Source organism: Rutidosis leptorrhynchoides, chromosome 8 (genome assembly GCF_046630445.1).
Source record: "Rutidosis leptorrhynchoides isolate AG116_Rl617_1_P2 chromosome 8, CSIRO_AGI_Rlap_v1, whole genome shotgun sequence".
Taxonomy (NCBI): Eukaryota; Viridiplantae; Streptophyta; class Magnoliopsida; order Asterales; family Asteraceae; genus Rutidosis; species Rutidosis leptorrhynchoides.
The window spans coordinates 95,429,032-95,450,197 of NC_092340.1; the positions used below are offsets into that span (position 1 = coordinate 95,429,032).

General features: G+C 31.7%; 1 protein-coding gene across 1 annotated transcript in view; it reads right to left on the reverse strand.

The window, feature by feature from the left end:
- LOC139863638 (chaperone protein ClpB3, chloroplastic-like) overlaps positions 1 to 21,166 on the reverse strand; it is a 46,777-nt gene that overhangs the window by 19,140 nt on the left and 6,471 nt on the right. The window contains exons 2-5 of the mRNA XM_071852250.1: positions 15,579 to 15,774; positions 15,414 to 15,468; positions 15,181 to 15,331; positions 4,833 to 4,844 (exon numbers count right to left, since the gene is read on the reverse strand). Of these exons, the coding sequence (XP_071708351.1) occupies positions 4,833 to 4,844; positions 15,181 to 15,331; positions 15,414 to 15,468; positions 15,579 to 15,774 (414 nt within the window). The remainder of the gene's footprint in view (positions 1 to 4,832; positions 4,845 to 15,180; positions 15,332 to 15,413; positions 15,469 to 15,578; positions 15,775 to 21,166) is intronic.

Below are 21,166 nucleotides of genomic sequence, written 5' to 3' on the forward strand. Positions count from 1 at the left end.
TTAGGGAACATCACTAATTTTGAGAATTAGTGCACGCCTAATTGACGCGAATCTTAAAGGTAGCTACCGGGTTTAACACCCCCACCCAGAATGTTCACTAGACGGAAGGGCTAGTGGGCGTGGTGTTTAGTACTTCGAAGTTTATATATTTATACAGACGGGATGTTCTATTTTGGGGATATTATTATGCGCATTATATGTTAAGGTCGGTTACCAAGCCAAGTATTGAAAGCTATGAAAGAAAAGTGAATGTTATATATCGAGAAAATGATTTTATACACAGGTTATGTGTATGTTATTTTTGTGCACGAGATATGTGTACGGTTACTAAGATTTATGAAAGATGATTTCGTACACGAGAAATGTGTACTGTATTTAAAAGATATCGCATGTACATTACAGGCGGGTATAGGATTCGGGCCCATTTGTACCATGCAGGATTTAAATTTTGTGGTCTATCAAAATGATAAATTTTACTGTTTTATGATAAACTTATGAACTCACCAACCTTTTGGTTGACACTTTGAAGCATGTTTATTCTCAGGTATGAAAGAAACCTTCAGCTGTGCATTTACTCATTTTAGAGACATTACATGGAGTCGTTCAAGGCATATAGAGGTCTGTTCATCGCGATGGTACCATATGTTATTGTATTCGTTCTGAAGATTTTGGACGAGGTATGACATGTGGTATCAGAGCGGTGGTCTTAGCGAACCAAGTCTGCATTAGTGTGTCTAACAGGTAGTTGTTAGGATGCATTAGTGAAGTCTGGACTTCGACCTAGTAGTTGTTAGGTTATATTAATGAGTCTGGACTTAAACCTGGTCTGCATGTCAAAAGTTTTACATATCATTCCACGTAGAAAAATATCTATCTATCATTTTCAGTCTCGACGCGTCTTATTGCAATTATTGCATAGATGGTGTACAGACAAATTCATATCCCATCACATTAAACCTTGTCTGACACATCTCCTTAATTTCCTTCTTAATCTACAGAATCTTCTTTACTATATATAAGTATTAGGTATTCTATGTAATTAGAATATCATCCGATATCCGAAAATCATTTCACATCGAAAATCCTTTATCTAACCATGCGAGATGAATTCTGCAACCAGTTCAAGTTCCTCGGATTCCGATGTGGATTCCCACTCCAGCTCCGAAAGCAGCGTCACCAGAATGAATGAATCAATCAAATAACCATTCTCAATTCATCTGATGACTTTGTAGTCGACTTAACCAATGGAAACGAGAAGAAGACGATCCCTTCCATCAACCAAATTGCTCTCTTGGCGAAGAACCTGAAGCCCTTACCGGTGAACCTATTAGAAACACCATTTTCACCTTCATTTTCCAAATATCTCGCTATGATTATATACTATCTCAAATTCAAAACCTTATTCACTCGCTCGTTCCTACCGACAATCATCCCGGAGTAATAAGTCAATGAGCTTCGCACCCGAGTTGTAGCCTTGAAAAATATGGTACAAAATGTACCAGATTCGGCAACAATGCCGGCATCAACAGTACCACCAACAACAACATCCGCATCCCAAGCCTCAATTTCACAATCTGTTCCACGAACATCAACATCATACGCACCATAGATATCAAGGAGTACCACCAGCAATGAACGATGAAGTATTGATCCATAACTTCATTAATATTCTGCGAAGAATATGTGATTCCTAATAGTTTTATAGATTACTTATTCTAGCTCAAACCGAAAATCAAATGAGTCTAATATTATATTGACTCATTAAATCCATAATTACATCTGAAGAAAATATATATGTATATATATTTTCAAAAAGATTGTGATTAAAAATTCTTTCGTACAAACTGTTAATGGTGAAAATATTTTAACGGGTAGGTAATACCCAAGGAATATTTAGATTTCACATTAATAAGTTACACAGTACAATCTTCAATTCAGATTCAGCAGTCATTAACAACACTGCTCAAATTCACACATATACGTACCCGTTCACCAAAGAACAACTATTTTCATTCAAATTTAATTTCATATTCGGATTTTTACCGACCAAAATCCAAGTCAAGATTTAACAGAAGGCATCATTTTTAGATTCTTACATCTTTCGAAGCCATACTTTGAATTCAAAACTGTGCCAAATCCATTGGCGTGTTATTATCGAAAATAACTTTACTATACCTTTCCAAAATTAGCCAATTTTGTCACAGCTCCATCAAATCAACTTCGACTTTCATTCGGATTAGCCCTATTATAACTTTGATATATAAGTTTGCCTTTCATCATTGTTACCGAAGAACCCTTTATATCTCATCACATTAGCAGTAAACTTACCGGCAACTTCATTGATCTTTGACTTTTCGAAAAATCATTATATTTGTCGAAACCTCATCCTGTGTCGATCTGCATCTTGTGACGATAGTTGTCATACCAAAAGGTTTCAATCATTATTTTGAATTTCGCAGCGTTCTACATCAATAGTTATATGTATACATATAACATGTATCTTTTAGAATTATGATCTTCCATTCTGAAATTCTGAATAAGCACCTCAATTTGCGAAATCAATTCTCGGAGTATTAAAGGAACTGATAAAGCAGCAAAAACTATTGATGACTGTAACAGTCAAAAGTTCGATAATAAAAGAATGGTACGTTGGAAAAGCGCGGAAAACGATCGAAATCTTCTTTTCTCATTATGAATATCTTCAATATTCCTATGATATCGATATATCTTCGTTACTCATAAATAACCTTGACATTCCAGAAGGTATCTTTATATCGTCTTCATTCGTAATTATCTTCACCGTCATTCTATCCTTAGTACATCGTATCAAAAATTATTTTGATTTCTAAAATTCAGTGAAACCCTGAAGTGTTAAATTCTTGGATATTTAGAGTAATATTGGAATGGAAGCATGAATTAATGAAATATAATTGCACTTGATCAACGTGATTATATTGCAGTAAGTCATGCGAAAATTCTAATGGATTGTGATGATAGTAATGCTTGATCAACCTTACTATCACCACGAACCGTGTTACTTGACTTGTATTCATCATGAACCGTGTTACTTGACTTGTATTCATCATGAACCATGTTACTTGATTCGAATTCATCATGAAACTGAACTTTACCCAAGAAGGGCATTCATAAAATCATCTGCGTATCAACCTTGAAGAAAATCTCTAATCTTATCATTTTCTTCTTCGATGAAATATTCTTTGACGACAAAAATCTTTCTAATAAGAATCTGAGTTCAAAACCTGATACTTAAACATTCTCGATTTCAATTCCAACTATCACCACTCAAATTTCGGGACGAAATTTCTTTAACGGGTAGGTACTGTAGTGACCCGGAAATTTTCGACTAATTTTAAACCAAACTCTCGATACGATTTAATATTCTTGACACGATAAGCAAAGTCTGTAATGTTGAGTCTCAAAATTTTTGAACTGTTTACATGAATGCATTTAACCTTTGACCATTCCCGACGATTCACGAACCATTATTTGTAAATAAATATGTATACATACAAATATAAATACAAATTGTTATAATATTATTATTACTAATATTATTATTATCATTAATAACATTAATCTTATTATAATTAGTATTATCATTAATGATATTATTGTTATCAATTTTATAGTTATTATTATCGTTATTATTACATATTATTATTATTATTATCATAATAATAATAATACAATTTATTAATATTATCATTAATAATAACATTTCTAACATTTTTATTAATAATTATGATTATCATTGTGGTTAAGATTTTTATTAATTATTATTAATATATAATAATTATTATTAGTATTATCTTGATATTATTATTAATATTATTATTATTATTACTATTACTATTATTATTATTATTATTATTATTAAATTATTAACAGTATATTATGTATAAACTAGTAGTAATACAAATATATAAATACAGATACATATATACAGATATATATACTGGCATATATAGATATATTATATGAATCAGTATTATTGTATTAATAATATAATTATCAATTTAGATTAAATAAATAAGAATTACAATATCAACTACAATTACAGAATCAAAATCTGTTTCATATCTACATCTAATTGTATATGATCTTTGTTCCTGTCTGATCGAATCTTCTATCACCTTCATTTAATCGTACAACATCAATTGAATGTAAACAATCTGAATATATTTTATTCTTCTTCTCCTGACACAAAATGATTCTCTGTCGACCACCTTCTTCACTGCAAAACAATCAAGATCAAAATTGTTAGCTGTCAATAACAGTTAAAGCGTACGAATCCGTTGGCCATCACTTTCTACTTTCTATTTTTCTTCTTATTGATTCTTCTGGTCGACTGCTTCCAAGCTAGATAACAAAATCTGTTAGAAATAAATATCAAACGAGTATACGAATTTGTTACATGTCTCTATCTGCTTTGTTTTTCTTTCCTGACTTCTTCTGCTGAAATATTATATCGACACACTCTTGAATATAAAACGATCGATCGTACCTTCGGGTTGGAGGACAATCATTAAAATGCACAATATATATATATATATATATATATATATATATATATATATATATATATATATATATATATATATATATATATATATATATATATATATATATATATATATATATATCCACTATTGAAATTGTAAAAATAAGAGGGAAATATTAATATACACATACAATAGGCATATATTACTTACACATATATTACTTACACATACCTCGGGTATCACCAAGGGCACCATTTCATTTCACCACCTTCGTTAAACCCATAACTATTTAAATTCGGTCTTTGCAACCATAACCGCCACCTTAAACAACCATTTAACCCACAACCATTATCACTTTGAAATCCACCACCACGTTACTATTTGTGAACGAATCTTTTGCTAATGTTTTACAACCACCCCATTCGATGTACATGATTACATACTGCTGCACCCTTGCTCCTGATTTTTTGTGTGTTTGAAACAATAATAATGTTAGAGGAGGAGTAGAATGATAAAGGATGATATAGAATGATGTTTATAGACACAGAAGAGATGGAATTGAGTTTTGTAGTCTATAAATCACGAGTTATTTAAGAAAGATGCTGCGTATATTTCTTGTTATTGATGGTCGACACTTATTCAAGTACCCTCCCCACTTAAGTAAGTAATGATATAGTATTGTTGCTATTATAACCATCCACGTTCTTTTCCTGTCTGCTCCCTTTTGTTCGAACCCCACCCACTTACTTGGGTTTTGTCAACATGGAAATATATAAAGAACATAACCTGTGCGTTATTACTTATGAGTACAATTAGATCAAGTTGGAAATTGGTGGCCGGCATTTACCAAGTCTTGGTACCCCACGAATATTACAAGCGTCAAGCCACAAATCGATGTGCCATGGTTGCTACTTTATTGTTGGTTGGCAATTATAACTCTTCCTCTACTTGAAACCCCACGTCACTTTTGTGATGTTTGAAACCAATATAAAATTGCATGAGGAGAAGCCACTTGCATTTTCCTGTTGAATTCATTTTTCTTTTGAACCCCACTGATATGTCACGCTGTATCCATGAGAACATCTTTTAAATAAAGGGATCCAACTTGATTCAATAAAGGCTATATGATGATGGAGGACCAAGAGTTGTATGTGTTGTTTTTCCACCGAAGCTGTATGGGATATTTTTTTTTTGCTACGTACTGATTTGGATCCCAATAACCCACAAACAATTTCTTTTTCTATCTCCTTTGGCTGACAAAATGAGTGGGTTCTAGTTTTATAGGTTTTCTTTCCTTCTTTTGCCGTTCAAAATCATGAGGCAAAGGGTATTCAAATACCTTTTCATTTGATCACACTGAAGCTACAGCCTTTTTCTTTTGTGTTGTTGCTGTCGAGGGAAACAAATGGAAAGAAGATATTATGGTATTAGCATGGGTAAAACAATAATAAAATATGGTTGTACTTGGTAGCATGCATGGTCACGTTTCTATCCCTCTATCACACGTTTCATTTTAAATTCGCTAAAAGCATCTAGTAGCAGTGTGCAAGATGAAATGTCCCGTTCTTATTGATTAAAAACGTTCCATATTAATTGATTTCGTTGCGAGGTTTTGACCTCTATATGAGACGTTTTTCAAAGACTGCATTCATTTTAAAACAAACCATAACCTTTATTTCATCAATAAAGGTTTAAAAAGCTTTACGTAGATTATCAAACAATGATAATCTAAAATATCCTGTTTACACACGACCATTACATAATGGTTTACAATACAAATATGTTACAACAAAATAAGTTTCTTGAATGCAGTTTTTACACAATATCATACAAGCATGGACTCCAAATCTCGTCCTTATTTAAGTATGTGACAGCGGAAGCTCTTAATAATCACCTGAGAATAAACATGCTTAAAACGTCAACAAAAATGTTGGTGAGTTATAGGTTTAACCTATATATATCAAATCATAATAATAGACCACAAGATTTCATATTTCAATACACATCCCATACATAGAGATAAAAATCATTCATATGGTGAACACCTGGTAACCGACATTAACAAGATGCATATATAAGAATATCCCCATCATTCCGGGACACCCTTCGGATATGATATAAATTTCGAAGTACTAATGCATCCGGTACTTTGGATGGGGTTTGTTAGGCCCAATAGATCTATCTTTAGGATTCGCGTCAATTAGGGTGTCTGTTCCCTAATTCTTAGATTACCAGACTTAATAAAAAGGGGCATATTCGATTTCGATAATTCAACCATAGAATGTAGTTTCACGTACTTGTGTCTATTTTGTAAATCATTTATAAAACCTGCATGTATTCTCATCCCAAAAATATTAGATTTTAAAAGTGGGACTATAACTCACTTTCACAGATTTTTACTTCGTCGGGAAGTAAGACTTGGCCACTGGTTGATTCACGAACCTATAACAATATATACATATATATCAAAGTATGTTCAAAATATATTTACAACACTTTTAATATATTTTGATGTTTTAAGTTTCTTAAGTCAGCTGTCCTCGTTAGTAACCTACAACTAGTTGTCCACAGTTAGATGTACAGAAATAAATCAATAAATATTATCTTGAATCAATCCATGACCCAGTGTATACGTATCTCAGTATTGATCACAACTCAAACTATATATATTTTGGAATCAACCTCAGCCCTGTATAGCTAACTCTAACATTCACATATAGAGTGTCTATGGTTGTTCCGAAATATATATAGATGTGTCGACATGATAGGTCGAAACATTGTATACGTGTCTATGGTATCTCAAGATTACATAATATACAATACAAGTTGATTAAGTTATGGTTGGAATAGATTTGTTACCAATTTTCACGTAGCTAAAATGAGAAAAATTATCCAATCTTGTTTTACTCATAACTTCTTCATTTTAAATCCGTTTTGAGTGAATCAAATTGCTATGGTTTCATATTGAACTCTATTTTATGAATCTAAACAGAAAAAGTATAGGTTTATAGTCGGAAAAATAAGTTACAAGTCGTTTTTGTAAAGGTAGTCATTTCAGTCGAAAGAACGACGTCTAGATGACCATTTTAGAAAACATACTTCCACTTTGAGTTTAACCATAATTTTTGGATATAGTTTTATGTTCATAATAAAAATCATTTTCTCAGAATAACAACTTTTAAATCAAAGTTTATCATAGTTTTTAATTAACTAACCCAAAACAGCCCGCGGTGTTACTACGACGGCGTAAATCCGGTTTTACGGTGTTTTTCGTGTTTTCAGGTTTTAAATCCTTAAGTTAGCATATCATATAGATATAGAACATGTGTTTAGTTGATTTTAAAAGTCAAGTTAGAAGGATTAACTTTTGTTTGCGAACAAGTTTAGAATTAACTAAACTATGTTCTAGTGATTACAAGTTTAAACCTTCGAATAAGATAGCTTTATACGTATGAATTGAATGATGTTATGAACATCATTACTACCTTAATTTCCTTGGATAAACCTACTGGAAAAGAGAAAAATAGATCTAGCTTCAACGGATCCTTGGATGGCTCGAAGTTCTTGAAGCAGAATCATGACACGAAAACAAGTTCAAGTAAGATCATCACTTGAAATAAGATTGTTATAGTTATAGAAATTGAATCAAAGTTTGAATATGATTATTACCTTGTATTAGAATGATAACCTACTGTAAGAAACAAAGATTTCTTGAGGTTGGATGATCACCTTACAAGATTGGAAGTGAGCTAGCAAACTTGAAAGTATTCTTGATTTTATGTAACTAGAACTTGTAGAATATATGAAGAATACTTAGAACTTGAAGATAGAACTTGAGAGAGATCAATTAGATGAAGAAAATTGAAGAATGAAAGTGTTTGTAGGTGTTTTTGGTCGTTGGTGTATGGATTAGATATAAAGGATATGTAATTTTGTTTTCATGTAAATAAGTCATGAATGATTACTCATATTTTTGTAATTTTATGAGATATTTCATGCTAGTTGCCAAATGATGGTTCCCACATGTGTTAGGTGACTCACATGGGCTGCTAAGAGCTGATCATTGGAGTGTATATACCAATAGTACATACATCTAAAAGCTGTGTATTGTACGAGTACGAATACGGGTGCATACGAGTAGAATTGTTGATGAAACTGAACGAGGATGTAATTGTAAGCATTTTTGTTAAGTAGAAGTATTTTTATAAGTGTATTGAAGTCTTTCAAAAGTGTATAAATACATATTAAAACACTACATGTATATACATTTTAACTGAGTCGTTAAGTCATCGTTAGTCGTTACATGTAAGTGTTGTTTTAAACCTTTAGGTTAACGGTCTTGTTAAATGTTGTTAACCCAATGTTTATAATATCAAATGAGATTTTAAATTATTATATTATCATGATATTATCATGTATGAATATCTCTTAATATGATATATATACATTAAATGTCTTTACAACGATAATCGTTACATATATGTCTCGTTTAAAAATCATTAAGTTAGTAGTCTTGTTTTTACATATGTAGTTCATTGTTAATATACTTAATGATATGTTTACTTATCATAGTATCATGTTAACTATATATATATCCATATATATGTCATCATATAGTTTTTACAAGTTTTAACGTTCGTGAATCACCGGTCAACTTGGGTGGTCAATTGTCTATATGAAACATATTTCAATTAATCAAGTCTTAACAAGTTTGATTGCTTAACATGTTGGAAACATTTAATCATGTAAATATCAATCTCAATTAATATATATAAACATGGAAAAGTTCGGGTCACTACACAAGAGTTTGGTCACAGTTAAAGCTTTATTAAATTGGATATTGAATATTAAAGTATATGGCTTTATCAATCTCCAAGAAAAAGATTTCAAGGGAAACTAGTATGGCCAACCAATAAAATATAATGATGTTGGGATATAGTGAAGACCCGTCCTTATCCACCTGGACGAAGTCATCAACATTTGGTCCCATTGCGATGATCGACTCCAAGTAATGTCCTTAAATTGAGCAAATGCACAGCGGAAGACTTAATTCGTACCTGAGAATAAACATGCTTAAAAGTGTCAACCAAAATGTTGGTGAGTTCATAGGTTTATCATAACAATCATTTCAATATGTTAATAGACCACAAGATTTCCATTTACATAAACAATTTAAATAAAATATTCTAAGTGGTTGAGCACTTGGTAACCATACTTAACATTTAATCAACGTCGCATATTTCCTTTATTATGAAATATCACTACACCGTACCAAGTGTAGTCACCAAAACGAAGTACTGTGCAACCGTTGAATACTGGTCGTCCAGTCCGGTTGGGGTTGTCAGGCCCGATAGATCTATCAACAGGATTCGCGTTTACAATACCCATGTAAATAGTAGTTACCAAGCTACAGGGAAGTATGCCAGTGGTACAACTCAACGTAGAATGTATTTTAAGTACTTGTATCTATTTCGTAAACTTTTATAAAAGCAGCGCATGTATTCTCAGCCCAAAAATGTATATTGCAAAAGCAATTAAAAAGGGAGCAAATGAAACTCACTTTTGCCTTGAAGGTATTTAATTCGACTTGGTCTCCGATAGATATCACGAACCTAACCATATATATAATATATCAACATATTTTCTTTTTAAGTAATCGTTACATATATATATACTTTTAATACTTTTAATATTTTCTTAGTCCGTAGTTAGCAGTCCGATGTTAGTGGTCCACAATTAATTGCTTAAATAAAATAAATAAAGACCCCATCGTATTCGTATTGATCAGAATTAATCTCGACCCATGGTACCATGTTGTCAAATGACGTGTTGCGTACATAAAGTACCGTGTTGTCCAATGACGTGTTGCGTACAATCATGAGGTCTTATGATTAATCTTCTCGTGTTGTTTACGGGTGGTCCTGAAATATATAAAATCAAATCATAAGTAATTATATATAAAATATCATATTAATTAGAAAAGATATGATTAATTTACTTTTTCTCCAAATATTTTCGTAGCTAAACTAGCTTCGGATACCCAATCTTGTTTTAGTCGTAGTTTCTTCATTACAACTCCGTTTTTGTTGGTTCAACTTGCCACTTCCTTGGATCGAGTCAAATTTTAAGAATATGAACTTAAAATACCTTAGTTTGTGTTCGAAATCATAGGTTATAGGTCAAACTTTGGTGAAACTGATGAAAGTGATCATTTTCCATCATAAAAACAACATTTAATGATCATTTTTCTAAAAATACTTACACTTTGAGTTAAATCATGAAATTTTTATGTGTTAACATACTCATAATAAATATCATTTTTCCAGAACATGAACTTCCAATTCAAAGTTCAAGATGGTTTTTAATTATCCAACCCAAAACAGCCCCCGGTTGCACTCCGACGACGTAGATTCAGTTTTTAAGATGTTCTTTGTAAAACCAAGTTATATCTTGTTAGGTTAGCATATCATTATGATATATTACAGGTCTTGAAGTGTTTTAAAAGTCAAGTTAGAAGGATCTATTTAGTTTGCGAACAAGTTTGAAATCATTCAAACTATGTTCTTGTTGTTAAAATTTTATACCACAAAATAAGATAGCTATATGAATATGAATTGAATAAGATTATGAACAAGGTTACTACCTCAAGTTACTTGGACAAAGTTACTGCAAAAGATAATAAATAATCTTGGAATCAAAGAGTGGTGGAGTTAGATCAAAAGGTTGGAAGTAAACTTCTTCAAATGGGTGGTTATTTTGATATGTTCTTGAAAGAATTTTCTTATGGTGTTTAAGGCTTGTAATTGAAGCTAAATGATGGGGAAAATGCTTGGAGATGATCAAGTATAAAGTTAGGAGTATTTTGAGAGAGAAATGAGGGTGTAGGTATGAGAAAATGGAGTGAAGAAATGGTGTTCATTTATAAAAACGTTTTTAGTTTATAAAGAAAGAAAAGGATTCCTAATTTTGTTTTCTTACTAATAATTCATACTACTTGACAAATCCTAGTTACCTCATATCTAGGGCAGTAATAATGTTGATTAGAATGTTGATTTGATGTGTATATACCAATAGTAAATACGTATAGAAGCTGGGTATGATACGGGTACATATACCCTAGATATACGTATAGAAATCTTGAGGAAACGGAACGAGAATTCAAATATAGCTATCTTTTGTGAATATACTTATATTGTTTTATGTATTTAAGTCCTTAAAAAGTGATTAAATACATTATATATACGATACATGTATAAGCATTATAGATTATAAGTATATATATCAAAGAATGTTACGTATAGTTATCGTTTTGAAAACTTAAGTTAGTAGTTTCAAAATATACTTATAACTCATTGTCATTAGTACACAATGAGATGTTAAACCATCCTTAAATCATGTTAAATATATATAAATACATATATATACATAAACGTATAATTATCGTATGTTATATAGTTCGTGATATCATCGGTCATATTGGACGGTCAAACGTTGTGTAAAACTCTTTTCAAAAACACAAGTCTCAAAAATTTGGATTGCTTATCATGTTGGTATGGTTTAATTTATGTAAATATTAATCTCATAAGTATAATTTGGTCGGAAAATTCCGGGTCATTACAGATATGTTTTTATATATGATGATGATACGAAGTGGAATGGAGATGGGGCCGATCACTGTTTCGGTTGGTGAGGTTCTTTTAAATTTTGGTCGAGCTATACTAAGAATCCCACAAGTATTAGACTAAACTAATTATTCTTGGGCCATAATTTGATCATCATAAAGAATTGGGCCGAGGTCCATCTTAATTTTCCCGTTGGGCCGAGATTCAACCAAGTTGTTGGGCTGTGACTCAATATGCAAGCAGGCTGCGGCTATCGGGTTAAATAGAAATAAGGTAGGAGTTAAATTAGAAAAACAGAAGGTGGTTGGACGGTTTGGGATGTTGTCAAGTAATGAGAGGTCACAAGTTCGAGTCCTGCACGGTACATTTGTTTTTTTTGAAAAGCTTGGAAGGTAGTTTTCAATACTAAATCATTATTATGATTATTATTATTGTTATTATTAATATGTATTATAATTATTACTATTATTATTAGTTATCATTTATTATTATTACTATGATTATTATGTTTATTGTTATTATAAATTATTGTTATTATTGTTGAAAGTATCATTATTAAAATTTTCATAATACAAGTATTATTAAAACTACCATCATTTTTTTTTCCTTTTATTATTATACCTAATTCTAAAATATCTTAAATTAAAATATTGACATTGATAACTGATCTTTTAAAAATAATATTAAGTTTTATTACATTATATAATATTATTTTAACACTTATTTTAAATGACACATAATATATATATCCTAAAATAGAGTGCCTTAATAAAGAAGATGATATTTAAACCTTAATTATATACCTAAAATATATAAAATAGTTATAATTAATAATATAGCATATGAACTATTAATAAAACAAGAATAATAATAAAATTTAACTTGATCGATTACGATTATATGTTTTAATATATATCTATACAAATGGTATAGGTTCGTGAATCCAAGGCCAACCCTGCATTGTTCAATATAGTCATATGTATTTTTACTACAAAATACAGTAGGTGAGTTCATTTGATTCCCTTTTACTCTTTATATTTTTGGGACTGAGAATACATTTACTGTTTTTACAACTGCTTTATTAAATGCTTTTGAAATATATTTTGAACTGCAAATGCATGAAATGCCTTTATAAATGTTTGACGAGATAGACACAAACAAAACATTCCTCGAATGAATTATGTGGACGTGATAATTGCCACCATTGAATTATGTGGACGTGATAATTGCCACAATTGATATGAATATTTTTTCCCTGATTATTATTGCTTGGTAACCTAAGAATTAGGGAACATCACTAATTTTGAGAATTAGTGCACGCCTAATTGACGTGAATCTTAAAGGTAGCTACCGGGTTTAACACCCCCACCCAGAATGTTCACTAGACGGAAGGGCTAGTGGGCGTGGTGTTTAGTACTTCGAAGTTTATATATTTATACAGACGAGATGTTCTGTTTTGGGGATATTATTATGCGCATTATATGTTAAGATCGGTTACCAAGCCAAGTATTGAAAGCTATGAAAGAAAAGTGAATGTTATATATCGAGAGAATGATTTTATACACAGGTTATGTGTATGTTATTTTTGTGCACGAGATATGTGTACGGTTACTAAGATTTATGAAAGATGATTTCGTACACGAGAAATGTGTACTGTATTTAAAAGATATCGCATGTACATAACAGGTGGGTATAGGATTCGGGCCCATTTGTACCATGCAGGATTTAAATTTTGTGGTCTATCAAAATGATAAATTTTACTGTTTTATGATAAACTTATGAACTCACCAACCTTTTGGTTGACACTTTGAAGCATGTTTATTCTAAGGTATGAAAGAAACCTTCCGCTGTGCATTTACTCATTTTAGAGACATTACATGGAGTCGTTCAAGGCATATAGAGGTCCGTTCATCGCGATGGTACCATATGTTATTGTATTCGTTCGGAAGATTTTGGACGGGGTATGACAATGATAAGCCTACATCATAAACTCAATCAATAACGACACTAAACGAGTACAAAACAAGACATACACTTAAAAACCCCTACTTCTGACCAAAATACAGTTTGATCTAGCTTCTTAAAACCTTATCATTGGATACGAAACTTCAAGACAATTTCAACGATAGTTTATTCATCGAAAACGGAGTTACAGTTTGAAAGTTACAGCCTTTTCAAGTTTACCAAAAACTGACCAGTGCTCACTCGCTCGGACGAGACCTCACTCGTGCGAGTGAGTCCTCAACCATGTGGTTGAGCCTTAAACGCGTGGTCACTCATACGTGTGACCTGTCAGAAGTGTGGGAGATTTTAGAACATTCCAGCTCGCTGATTTTTGCCATTTTGACCCAAAAACTCGATTTTTGCAAAATCTAACACCAAAACCACTTCCAAAACATCATATAAACTATATAAAACATATTTCTAACAACAATTGAGCATAACAAACACTTAAGATCAAGAATCAAGCACCAAATTCATAATTTTACTCAAGAACATAAAAACCCATTTAACCAAGGATTTAAGCAATGATTCAAGCAAGCAAACCTGGTTAGATGATCACAAGGATGCTAGAAATCAGTCCCTCAAGCTTCTTAATCCAATCTATAACTTGAATCAATTAGGGTTTTGTGATGAAGGAAGTTAGGTACGGGCTTAACAAATTTGGGGAAAATGGACAAGAATTGTCCAGACCATGGCTATATGTGGGTTTAAAATCCATACCCCATATCACACGGGTATTTATCAGTTAACTGAATTCTTTCGTATGTCATTTGGTGACCCAAACGAAGTCCAATTTAAATAAACAAACCTGTTCTGTGACCCTTGTCACAAACTAGTCCTATCCACAACATTAAATAATAATAACTATAAAATTAAAATAAAGGCATATAATAACACCACACAACCTGAGGGCAAAATAGTAATCTAACAGCTAGGCCCGCTTCAAGGGTGTTACATACATGATCATGCATTAGAAATTATAGATACTATATCTCAACTAAAAAAAAAATTTATTCAGGTTTTAAAAATACCTGCCCCGACAATAGTATGGATCTCATCAAAAAAAAGAATAATCTGTCCATCTGATTCTACAACCTCCTTCAACACTTTTTTAAATCGTTTTTCAAATTTTCCATGATATTCTGTTCCAGCAATAAGCGCCCCCATGTCAAGGGATATCAACTGTGATGTAAATAGAAGTCAGTTAATGTACACGACTATTAACAGATAGATTATTGATGGTCTAGACTATAGTACTATATACCTTTCGATTTATTAGATCTCGAGGCACATCACCTTTTACTATTCTCTGAGCAATCCTGCTCAATAGGGAAACGGAATTTAGATGAATTAGCAATAGAGAAATATTTACACACGCGATTTTCATGTATAATGTAAGATCCAAAGAAAATAAAATTTGGTGGCTAACCCTTCAGCAATAGCAGTCTTTCCAACACCTGGTTCACCAATGAGCATGGGGTTGTTCTTATTTTTCATGGAGAGAATCTGAATGCATCTATGAATTTCACGATCTCTTCCAATAACAGGGTCAAACTTCCCTTTTCTTGCCATAGCAGTCATATCTTTACCAAACTTCTCCAGTGATGCATATTCCCTCACTAGATCTGAAGTTCAAAATATAACAAGAAGAAGCACATGATTATCATTTGATCTATATTACCATTACCATTTTGTGATTAAAAGAGAAACACATAATCTAAATATAAATAATAAATAATAAAACTAGTGAAATGACCCGTGGAATCACGGGTTTGTTTAAACGATACAGTTTAATGATATGTTTTAGGTATTAAGTGAACGTAAATGTTAAAGTCATTTAGTTTAATGACCCGTGGAATCACGGAGTCCGACTAAGAAACTCATCAGCTGAACATTTCATCAAACACCTATAATGCATATTAAACAATCCACATCCAATCATAAGAGATAATATTGGTTGTTATTTTATTTTGAAAATGTAAATTAAAACATAAATTTAGAATTGGTTTCCATCTACCTAGCTTTTATACCTTTTCGTACTCAATTCAAAATAATTAATTAAAATAATTTAAAGTTATTTAATTTTAATAATTAAAATAATTATTAATAAGATTTGATAATAATAATTAATTAATAAAATTTAATTTTAATTCAAAATTATTTATATTAATGACATCACCCACCATGCTTAGATTTTTTTCTTTTGTTTTTTGATTTTTTAATAAAGAAATTTGCTTAATAATGACATCATCATTATAGGATTTTAATAGAAATTATAGATAAATTACAAACTATAAAATGGCAACGACTTTAAATATAATAATAATAATAATAACAACTAGAAAAGTGGCCCACGATGCCGCGGTGCCTTTCGGATTATATAATCATAGTTAACGTAGCGTTATGTATTTACGGAAATAAAAACGCTTTGCTACGGGTGTTTTTGGATACATGTCGTTAGTACCTAGTATACCTAATGGCATATGCATTTTTAACGTCAGGAAGATTGTGTAAAAAATGGAAACATCACCATCGATATGATGTGGGTAGTTTGGGTTGTTTATTATAAGTGTATGTATATGCATTGAAGATAGCCCGATGTGTTTAACGTTTTTTGAGAAGTGTTCGTTTCGCGTATAGTTAGTCCCGTTGGGTTCGTTAGATTTTTTCGAGTTGAACGGTGGTCTCGAAAAAATTTAACTCACACCGATTGAGAAGATATGGCCCTTTGTAAATTCGGGTGGAATTAGTTTCTTTTATTAAAATTATGTATTTACACTTTCTACCCCTGGAAAAGTGTAAACTTGAGGGACCGTTGTGTAAATTGAGCCGAAGTTGAGGGGTCGATTGCAGTGTGAACGCAAACTTAAAACGACAATCCAAAATAACTGAAACGACAAAAATTCGTGTGTGTTTTAGTATATAACTAGCCATTAAGAGCCCGTGCGTTGCACGGCGGGCTCTAATAAGACTAACTATTAAATCAAAACGAACTTATCAACATTATCAAAGCCTCATTAATATAAGACATCATACTTGATAATAAAACAAACAATGTTTTTCATTCAACCAATGCATTTAAGTTTTAGTAATGATTGTGCTAAACATTAATATAGATAGAAAGCACGTTCATTAAAGTTTGAAAGACGATGAGGGTTATATGCATTACGATGTTTCGAATCTTTAAAAAAAAAAAGATAGTTTGAGCAATTTGCCATCAAATCAAATGTTTGCGAGAAGAATTAATGTTATAGTAATACACCTTTTATTGAAATTGGAGACCCGTCTGTTTTTAACTTGTTGAGTTTCAAAGAAGATAGCCCGTGCCAAAAACCCTCATCCACATAACTCTGAAACGGTGCGAATTGTAAAGAAAAAGCGTACACTAATAGAGTCTGCATGTAGTTGTAAATCAAACACAATATGAGCCAAACAATATGTTAAGGATCAAAAATCTATACCTTATTAGGACTGACCCTTACTCTTATTGATGATCATGGCGTGTAATAGTTTGATTGGAAACTGTTTGCGGCTGAAAACGAAGGGTAGTCATTGTCTTATGAATGATGGTCATTCGTGGTATGTGAACTTTTTCGCCTATTCGTGCGTCTATAATAATATCAGCTTCAACTAACTTGGAATACGGCTGAGCATAAAAATGCCGATAAGAAACCGTAGTAGAAGACGTTGGATGACCAACTGAAAACGACCCAATATATCAATAGTCGGAAGTCAACATTACAATTGCAAAAAAAAAAATAACGCAAGCAGTTACTTGACTAAATGTTCAAAAGCTATTTAGATGTGCTTTACACAAAACTTGGTTTTAGATGATTACATAATAGTATAAAAAATCACACACACACATCTAGACAATAACTTGTACCCGCTGAAAGTCATATAAATGACATCATGCTACCCAATGATTATTTGATTTATTTTCGATACATGTAATCACCCATTTGGACCCGTCACCTACCGCACATTTTTCCAGATCTAAAACAGAGTTATATAGGTTATGTAATGTACCTTTTCCAGCAGATAGATTGTTTAATAATTCAAGCAATCTTTCATGGTTCTTTGCCAATATAACTTGAATTTCTCAAGGCTTATTAGGATTAGCCACAAAGATCTGCAAGTAAAAAATTATTATAAGACCAAAAAAAAAACAAAAAAAAAAACTATTCTTTAAGTGGAATTTAAGAAATGAAATGCAAAATAACAGTTAACATGTGAGTTCTTCTAAGTTTTTATTTTTTTATTTGTTGATTCATAATTCAATTTGCAGTAACTTTAATTGACAATCAAATACCTTAAATATGTGGAATGCGGATATCTGAATATTTTTACTTGAATCCTGTCAGAAACGATAACAGACAGAGCCCGTAAACTTCTCAAAGATAACTACTAATGCAAAATATATGCAGTTCACTTAGAATGATACACTCGGAAAAGTAGCCAAAAAACCTAAAGCTAAAACGGATGAACATCAATATGACAATTAGACCTAACAATTGAAAAATAAGATATTGTAAATATGAAGCATCGTCAAGTTAGGGTACGAAAACTGAACATTACTACCGCCGCTACAACCACAACCCGCATTAGCAACATCATAATGATACACTCGGAAAAAAAACCCAAAATATTTAACAGATTACGTACCAACATGCAATTTTCGACGAAGAAACAACCATTCAGATGAACAGAATCTGGAATCTGACAACGAAAGTCGAAGAAAAAACCACAAAAGCTTTAACATGCTACATACCAACATCAGATTCAACAAATATAATCAAATCATAATATAGTAACGAATCTTAATCAAATCAGTGACACATGTTTGAAATCATTGAAGTATGCACATATATTGATTTCCTATTAAAAATCAAATTTCAGACACGTAAATTGACGAATATGTATAAACTAATACATATAGAAGATGAATAATACTGACCTACGCCCGTTTCCGATGGACCTTTGTAATAACTATTGCCACCAAAATGGCCGCCGAATCAGCCACCACCGTTGTGTCTGTCGGCTGAATCGGACACCGCTGCTGAACTAACTAAAACCAATTGTGTGGTGGTTCATTTATCATGTTATTCAACGTATAAAGATGCCTACTACAAAACATATGTTTACGCCATAGTAACCCGAATTCGAATCATAGCAGACCTGTTTCTACCACGTAACCCGAATTCGAATCATAGCAGACCTGTTACTAAATTTGTAAAATACCTAAATCATTCACGTAAAGCCACAAAATAGTAAGCAATATGGCTCAATGGCATAAACTACATACTTCCGGATATCAAAAGTTTAGGATGTCAATGAGTTAAAATTTGATATTGGACATGGTTATAAAAAATTTCAACTGTACATATTTTGTATCAAATTTAAAAGTGTTATAGCTTGAGACGTGTAAATCGAAGGGTGAAATCAAGGAGCATTAAAGGTTTAGATTCAGATCACAATCAAACAAATAATCAAAATAAAGTAGAAAAACAAATTAGATGTGTTTAAAAATAGATTCAATAACCCTAATAAAAAAAATCATTATTAACGAAAGTAAAAAACAGCGTATTTGTAAATAACAGAAAAAACAAAAATCGAACGAAGAACGAAGCCTACAACCACAAAATCGGAAAGAAGTCTTGAGCAATTTGAATTGGTACCTTTTTGCATAGCCTGAATTGAAGATCAGCATCCGATATTACTTGTTGGTCTCCATGGGTTGGATTTAATTTTGCAGCCAGAAGGGATGATTAGGGTTTCAAACGCCTTCTGAAACCCTAATTGTTACACAAATCGTTCGTTTGATGGATGGATTTGATGAGAATGAAGGAATTTATGAATGAATCTGAAAAAGGCGTAATTATGTGTGAGATAGTGATGCGATGAAAGGCTTGTTTGCAATTGATTGGGACATGTGATGTGTTTTTGTATTTTACCGGAAAAAAAAATTAAATTAAGGAAATTATGTGGTGTAGTACACGTGTAAGTTTGAAAGTAGGGAACATTAGCTTCTGACACATAGGATTTGTAATCACGCTTTATGTGATTGATGTAGGGGATAATAATAATAATATTAATAATATTAATAATGATAATAATGATAATGATAATGATAATGATAATGATAATGATAGCAGTAGCAGTAGCAGTAGCAGTACCAGTAGCAGAATAATAATAATAATAATAATAATAATAATAATAATAATAATAATAATAATAATAATAATAATAATAATAATATAAAACCATTGGCAATGCCTTTTTTTTCCGCCGAGAAAACATCTCATAACTCTCACAAGTTTGTTTTTAAACTATCCCCAGAAAGCTACAGATTTAATAAAAACAATGATCCAACCATTTCTTATCACAAATAATCTCCATGGATATGTTGATAGAACCATCTTATGTCCTTATACCAGTGAGCAAAACGGTTTAAAAGAAAGTAGTTCTTATAAGGAAACTTAAGGTTTCCTCTTAACACAAGACAAAGAGATAAGAGATTCTTACATCAGGGGAAAGATATTAAAAGTGGTAGCTAGATTGGTAAAAGATAGATTTTGACAACAGCACACTGAAGAGCTAAGACACAATTTTGACAAAGTGAATTACACACCATAAAACATAAGGTACGCTTTCCAAGTATACTGAACGAATCACAGCATATAACTTTCAAGTATACTGAACGAATCACAGCATATAACGATTTACCAAGTGAGGAAAGAGTTGCAAGATCATTCAATTCCCGAACACAAGGTCCTCGTTTTCTGAAGCCATTTCCAAATATCTTAAACATATGGTACAACTGCTTTTATTGCTCCAAAGATAACATCAGTTGGTACCTGCACAAAACAGAAACGTCAAAAATTGCTACTAACTATATACATTCGAACAACATTATTCCAAACAACAACAATTAAACAACTTATAACACAGTTTAAAGAAGTTAACTCCCGTTTCAAAATATAAGTAACCAAAAAATATATCCCCTACAGCCCATTT